General features: G+C 49.8%; 2 protein-coding genes across 2 annotated transcripts; one reads left to right on the top strand and one right to left on the bottom strand.

The window, feature by feature from the left end:
• Positions 1-2: 2 nt before the first annotated feature.
• Positions 3-2,831, top strand: CNTD1 (cyclin N-terminal domain containing 1; the record flags this gene model as incomplete). The annotated part of the gene is made up of 5 exons (XM_010010535.1): positions 3-24; positions 996-1,158; positions 1,605-1,749; positions 2,145-2,241; positions 2,670-2,831. Coding segments are annotated over 5 exons (589 nt in total), but the record flags the coding sequence as incomplete, so codon positions are not given.
• An 850-nt stretch (positions 2,832-3,681) lies between these two features.
• On the bottom strand, positions 3,682-7,099 carry BECN1 (beclin 1, autophagy related). The gene is made up of 8 exons (XM_010010534.1): positions 7,010-7,099; positions 6,712-6,848; positions 6,118-6,312; positions 5,776-5,922; positions 5,102-5,251; positions 4,956-5,016; positions 4,370-4,512; positions 3,682-4,068 (listed from the first exon to the last, which is right to left on the bottom strand). Exons 1-8 carry the CDS (start codon positions 7,097-7,099, stop codon positions 3,900-3,902), a joined length of 1,092 nt encoding a protein of 363 aa, XP_010008836.1. The 3' UTR covers positions 3,682-3,899.
• Positions 7,100-7,106: the final 7 nt, after the last annotated feature.

Raw genomic sequence — 7,106 nt, 5'->3', positions numbered from 1 at the left:
AGCAAACTGTCCCTGCACTATAACGTAAGCCCGACAGACCTGTTCCTGCCATGGGTTTTAGCAGTGTAGTCAGTTCTGTGGTGTGCTCCTGTCTCTTAAAAAGAAAACTAGAAAGAAAGAGAGCCATGAGAGCAGTCAGGGGTTGGAGCAGCTCCTGTGTGCAGACAGGCTGAGAACACTGGGGCTGCTCAGCCTGGAGAAGAGAAGCTGCGTGGAGAGCTCAAAGCAGCTTCCAGGGTCTGAAGGGGGCTACAAGGGTGCTGGAGAGGGACCTTCATCAGGGACTGTAGTGATAGGACAAGGGGTGATGGGTTCAAACTGATACGGGAAGTTCAGATTGGATACAAGGAAGAAGTTCTTCCCTGTGAGGGTGCTGAGGCACTGGCACAGGGTGCCCGGAGAAGCTGTGGCTGCCCCATCCCTGGCAGTGGTCAAGGCCAGGTTGGACACAGGGGCTTGGAGCAACCTGCTCTAGTGGAAGGTGTCCTTGCCCGTGGCAGGGGTTGGAGCTGGATGAGCTTTAAGGTCTTTTCCAACCCAAACCATTCTGTGATTCTCTGATTTCCTGTTTGAAAGGCAATACTGATGACAAAATGCAAAGTATATTGAAATGCAGACCTAAATTTAGGTTTAAACATTTAGGGCAGATGAGTTGTCACTTGTCAAGTAATAGTTTGTCAGGAAATGTTCCCAGTATTGCGGGGAAAAAGTACAGGCAATGGGGAAAAGACAGTCTGTGCTGTTGAAAGCTGTATGTCTGCAGGAGTACACACTGCATGGGGAGGGATTGTGGAGTAGAGAAAGCCTTGGGGAGAGAAGGGCTGAACTGCAGTTTTAATGCCAGCTCGGAAGAGGAGTTAGACAGTGCTGGAGAGCTGTGGGAGCTGCAGGGGCTCCAGTTGGAATCCAGTGGGAGGAGTAGAGCAAGGAAGTGCTGGCTTCTACCTGCTGCCCAGGAGCTAATTTGTCTTTTCTCGCCTCTTTTTCCTCCTCAGAGAGTTACCAGTGACAGAGCTGTAAAATTTCTGCAGTCGCTGAAGTACTCGTACACGAAACAGGAGCTGCTCGAGTCGGAACTTGCTGTTCTAAAGACTCTGCACTTCCAGGTCAACATCTCAACTCCTTTGGCTTACGTGGAATTGCTCCTGGAGGTCCTGGGTAAGACGGTTAAGAGGGGAGGATGGGAACAGGGTTTTTAGGAAGTGTAGTAGAGCCATTACTGGTTTGAACCAGAAGGTCTCCTAGGGCAGATTTTGGCAGATGGTGCATTCACATTGTGCAGGGCTTTACTTTTTGGGTGAGATCTTTGTCCTTACTCGAATCTGATGAGTGCTGTTGGACAGCCAGGCATGATGTGTTCAGTAGAAGAATTAAGAGTTTAAACCCCCCAAAACCTAGTGTAAGAACATGTTTTCTACAAGCGCCCAGGTCTGACAACCTGAATTTAGGAGTGGGTGAGATGATGCTGAGCTTGAGAAAGCCTGTGGCACTCCGAAACAAGGGGCACTTGGCACCAGGAATCTCCATCCCTGGCTCATGGCTTCTTTCTGATCCAGTTTCCTGACTTGGGATGTGGTGCTGATCCCGTGTGATCTCTGTGCTAGGGTACAATGGCTGCTTGCTTCCCACCAAGCCCTTACATCAGATGTGTATTCAGCTCCTCGACTTCTCCTACCTTGCACGAGATGCCATCTACACCACTTTGCTGAAGGTCGCCATCGGCAGCTCCTCACCAAGCAAACTGCAAGTGTGAGTAGCTCCTGATGCTTCAGCTACTTGAAATGAACACCCCCCCTAAAAAAAAAAAAAGCTTAAGAAATAGTAGCATAATTCCCATGATGCCAGTTTTGGGGGCATGTTTTTAAAAACAAGCAATTTGGGGAGGGCTTTCAGTGTTGTTTCTTGAGCTTGATGTACCAGTTCAAAGCAACGTGCTTCTACACGGGTGCTTTAGGGGCAAGCTAGGGAAATGTTTGATGTAATCATAACCCCCCAGCTTTAGCACTGCTCGTTAAAGTTAACAGCATCAGGCTTTGTCTGGACTGAGGAAGTGAACATGTGCTGTGTAAGCCCTGCCAGAAGCGGGTGCTTCTGAACTGCAAAGCTGCCACTGATGACACCAGAAAACCCTTTTACTTCCGCAGAGCAAAGTTTTTGACAGTGAAGGAAGATTTCATGCTCTTGGCTGTTGGAATCATCAGCACAAGCATGTTCGTACTAAACCCTGGGCACTGGGAGCAGGTACAGTCACTTCTGAAGGTGTTGGCTCTGTGTGGGTTGGTGAAGTGCAGCAGGAAGCACGTGTGGGGCTGTTGGAAGGCTCCCGCTTGCACTAGTGTGAGCGTGTCCTCGCGCTTCAGTGTCTCCACAGCCAGAACAAACCCCGCACAGGTTTGTTCTCAATCCCATGGGACTCCTTCACGGCCTGTAGCTTTTTCACCTCTTCAGTAGAAGTGATTAAAAAACAAATGGAAAACAAACATAAAACCCCCTAAACCAACCAACCAAACCAACGCCCAGCCAAAGAAAAAACATTCTGAGAGGCTTCACCCTTGTTGAAGTGTGCCCATGGAGCGCTGTTATTCCCCTCAGATTTGCAGGATTAAGTGTGTCTGTAAATGACCATCTCTTAGGCACTGTTAGTAAGTAGCTGTCTTGGGTTTTTTAAGGTTGTGGAGCATTTGAGCTCTGTCACTGGCATCACTCTACAAAGCATACTGGAATTTTCTTACGCGGTGCTGAAACACATCATTGGCAGCAGCACTCCGAAGCAGCACTACAGGAGCTGTGGAACAAAAGCTCTGGAGCACAGAATTGGGCCTCTGCAGTAGAGCTGCCTGCCCCGGGGCAGCAAAGCACTACCACTGCCCAGGGCACCCCATGCAATTTGGGTTTGCTTTTCAACACCAGTGTTAAGTTAGTTAGAAAAGCTCCTTTCAGGCAACACCCCAGTACTGTGAAGGGAGGCACCAGGAGCCAAGCAGCATGTGGAAATAACCTCTTTGGGCAGACAAAGCTTTATTGTAAGACCTACATCAGCTTAGGGACAAACAGAAGTTTCCTTGAAGAGAGAGCGAGCTCTAAGGAGTTGTGTTCTGAAAAGGCAGCGAGGCGCATGGTGTGGTAATGGCATTAGGAGCAGCTCACAACCCCATTACACCGGGCTGTACTTTCTATTTGCTGCTGCTTTAAAACTACCCCTTGTGCCAGACAGCCAGGATGTTCCTGTGCCCCCTCTGCCCCCACCCCAGCAGGCAGCTGCCCACCCGTGTGGTCAGAGGGACGAACCCTCAGTTTGGAAACTGTCGTGATAGCAGGGGCCTGCTGAGCCCGCCCGTGTCCTATGGAAGCACTCTCCATGCAGAATAGTGTTTTATTATTCACTGGGTGCACCTCCAGGTGAGAAGAGGCTGCAGGAAGTACCACAAACACCAGCATCATCACAGCTAACAGTATTTGAGGCAGTATCAAACCTTGCTACGTTCAGTGGCACAAAGTGCTGACATGACTTAGAATCCCTTAGTTCAGACTGCAGTTACCATGAGTTCCTCCACGTTCCTGTTTGTGACATTTCACTTCTCTAACCTGTGTTCAGCTTTAAGAGGGGTATTGAACTCGCCCCTGTTTGAAGTTCAGCAGTAATTTCCATGTATAAACCTCAAAGTACCAGTTTTAGCATTGATTTAATAGCTGACTTTTTATTCTGTTCAGCTCCACCATAGAACTTTACATATTGCTTTTCTATATACTACTTGTAATAAGGGTCTTTTAAATAAAGTGTCTTGTGGATTTTTGGTATTGTAAACATTTTGTACTGGTTAATATTAAGAAACATCTTAATGTGACTTTCTCCGACGGAACACAGACACTGCAGCTGCCAGGACGAGTTCTTCCCGTGGTTACTTGTTATAGAACTGGGATGAGACCCAGGCAAGACCCCACTTCAGGTTAGTTAACATGAATTTTAGTGCTTTTGTCCATTGCTCCTCAGAGTTAAATTGTGTTTTAATAGAGTAAGAGCCACCGCTGCCACCTGTGTCTTCAATCTTGCCTTTCTCCACGTCCATCCTGCATCATACAAAGCTCTGTTAGTGCATTTCTAGTGTGAGCATTTTGTCTGCATGTGACATTTCAACCTGTCGTTTATGTTATTCTATGTTAAGAGTACTTTGGGTTTAAGTGAAATCTAGCAAGCCTCAGTTCTTCACCTGAGGAACAGGCTTTAAATTCCAATTAAACTAAGAGCAAATGGGGTAATCTTGCACGTTATAAAGACCACGGGCTGATTGCAGGGCAGGACTGAGTCAGTCAGTGCTGTGTGGGGCTGTGCGTGTGCTGTTTGCTTGCTGGGTCAGGCAGCAGCACTCACCTGTAGGGCAAACAAAAGCGGGTTTCCCCTTTCTCTACCTCCTCTTTAAACTGCTGCACGCAGTCCAGGAACGCCACCATCGCGTGGTCAAACTTATTGTCCCAGAAGAACCTCAGGCCTCCAGAACAGTACAAGGGAAGCTCCTAGAAAAGAGATGGGTTTCAGTCACTCCCATTTTTAAGTATGGTCATTACAGATCCTTTGTCCTGTGTGAGGCTTAAATTTGGCGTGGGATCCTTAGGGATGGTTTGTGCCATGTAGCAAGTGTGGCTTAGTTTGTTTTGTGGTTAGTGCCTGCTATGTGCAGGCTTGGGTTCCTTATCACCAACAACCAGCCCAAACCATCTTCCTCTGGCCAGTGCAGTGTTTGGCTCCAGAGTTCTGTTGTTTTTGACCAGGTGGCAGGAAGAGGAGCTTGGTACAGGATATGGAATTACTAGATCAGGTGTTAGTTATTAAATTAGATGCTGTGTTGGAGAAGCTGGGGCAGGCAGTTGTCCTGTACCACAGACTGATAAAAAGCTAAGTGGCCAGGGCTCTGTGGCATTCCAGGTCAATGTCCTGTGACTTGTGTGGAGTCTCTTACCTTTGATTTGTCTGTGAGGGACTCTAAGTATGAGTGGTTGCCATATGGTACAAGACGGTATCTGAAAGGAGACAGGATTCACAGGCACATGAGCTCAACTGTCTCTCTCTGGGCCAGAAGCAAAAAGTGTGTTACAAGGCATATACCTTTGAAACTTCAGGCCCATTTTGTTAGCAAGGGCATGGAGCAGCAGCACAGTCTGCCCCCAGGCAGCATTGATCTCATTCCATTCTACAGGAACACTGGGGAGACGGCCAAGCCTGAAGTTATTTATTGTGCCAAACTGACCACTGTGCCTGTGATAAGAGGAATTACAAATATTACAGCTCCTGGCAGTAAAGTGTGTGAGAGCTGCAGTGCAACAGCCACCCCCCCGTGCATGGGGAGCTCACCAAAGGGGGTTTGGGGCTCTGCTTAAGAAGTGTATGTAAACAGCAAGCCCTTGTTACCTGTTTATCATAGAATCACAGAATGGTTTAGGTTGGAAGGGACCTTAAAGCTCATCCAGCTCCAACCTCCTGCCATGGGCAGGGACACCTTCCACTACAGCAGGTTGCTCCAAGCCCCTGTGTCCAACCTGGCCTTGAACACTGCCAGGGATGGGGCAGCCACAGCTTCTCTGGGCACCCTGTGCCAGCGCCTCAGCACCCTCCCAGGGAAGAGCTTCTGCCTCAGAGCTCATCTCAGTCTCCCCTCTGGCAGGTTAAAGCCATTCCCCTTGTCCTGTCCCTACAGGCCCTTGTCAACAGCTCCTCTGCAGTGTCCTTTAGGTACGTGTGACCCCGTTAGTGCTGCCCCTGCCCCGAGCAGCCCCCGGTACCAGATGTGGAAGGTGGCGTTGAACACGTTGGTTTTCTTTAGCTTATCCAGCTGCATCTGGGCATAGCGCATCTGGTTCTCCACGCTCTTCAGCTCATCGTCCAGCTCCAGCTGTTGCCTCTTGAATTCACAATATTCCTTCTGATACCTTTGAACAAAAGCAAGACAACAAATGTCAAGTGCTTTTACAGACAAGCAATTTCTCTCCTGGTACTTGAGGGCTTTTCTGGCCACACCGACTTCAGTTTTGCACTTGGCTGTTACTTACAGCTTGCTCTGTGTTATAATCTCGTTTATCTGCTACTTAAAATCCCTGTCATGAGCTGAGTTGTAGGTCACTCACTGAGCTTCCTCCTGCTCCAGCCGCTCTGCCTCTGCCCGGACTCTCTCGAAGTCTTCAGCCACAACCTTGCGATTCTTCTCAACGTCCTCCAGCTCCTGGATCAGCTGCTCTTCTTCCAGTGCAAGTTCCTTCAGTTCCATTTGCAGCTTCTCCTTATCATCCTCGTTCATTTGTTCCAGGATCTCCAGACACCTCCTGAAGGAGAGCACCAGGATTACCAAAGCAGGGCTGCTGGGAGGCTCCCTCTGGCAGCAGCGCACACGGGGACCGGGATCTCCCGCTCTCGTTATTCCCAAGCTCTCTGTGTTGATCCTGCACCATGAGTCAGGAACACACAGAGCAGGGGAGCGAGATGGTGACCAAGGGCTGCTGCTGCCTGACAGGAACTGTCTCTGAGGAGCCTTTGACTGCACTGGAATGCCATGGTTAGCCCTCACAGACCTCAGCTGGAGAAGCTGTTACCACGGGACTCTCCCAAGTGCAGGTTTCAAACCCCGAGTGCTCAAGTCAGGGATGTCTTGGTGATCACGGGAAGGATCTGGGCTTTCCGCAGGGTTAAGCTGCTTGGTGCCGGGTTGCCTCCAGCTCACTCACTTGTAGTTCTGGCACTCGTTCTCCGTGATGTTCAGCTGCGTGTCCAGCTGGTCCAGCAGCGTGTCCGTGCACTCCTCGCACAGAGGGTGATCCACGTCCGTCTGCCCGGACATGATGTCAAAGAGGTCACCGGTGACCTGCGGGAGGTGTTTGCCATCAGGTCGGGTGAAGCCGTGGCTGCTGCCGGCTCCTCACCCAGAACTCACCAGCAAACCCCTGGGGAGGCTCCCGGAGCACCCACAACTAGCGATGCTCTGCCTCAGGAGCCCCCGAACTTACCAGCTCACACAAAACTTGCCTTCAGTCTGCGGCTGAGGTTTTCCATGGTGCCGCCATCCGACGCCTCCCCGATGAGCGTGAAGCTGTTGGCACTTTCTGTTGACATCATTCTTGGA

This window comes from Nestor notabilis, unplaced genomic scaffold (genome assembly GCF_000696875.1).
Source record: "Nestor notabilis isolate BGI_N333 unplaced genomic scaffold, ASM69687v1 scaffold26602, whole genome shotgun sequence".
NCBI classification, from domain to species: domain Eukaryota; kingdom Metazoa; phylum Chordata; class Aves; order Psittaciformes; family Psittacidae; genus Nestor; species Nestor notabilis.
Note: the sequence above shows the minus strand (reverse complement) of the source record. Positions and strands in the feature narration are given on the sequence as shown.

What these genes read in the sequence shown, in the direction of transcription:
- BECN1 (XM_010010534.1), bottom strand. Translation starts at nt 7,099, where the DNA reads ATGATGTCAACAGAAAGTGCCAACAGCTTCACGCTCATCGGGGAGGCG. An exon ending in AACGCCACCTTCCACATCTG is followed by an intron (nt 5,252 to 5,775) that starts GTACCGGGGGCT and finishes CTCTTATCACAG; the next exon opens with GCACAGTGGTCAGTTTGGCA. An exon ending in CCCTCACAGACAAATCAAAG is followed by an intron (nt 4,513 to 4,955) that starts GTAAGAGACTCC and finishes TCTCTTTTCTAG; the next exon opens with GAGCTTCCCTTGTACTGTTC.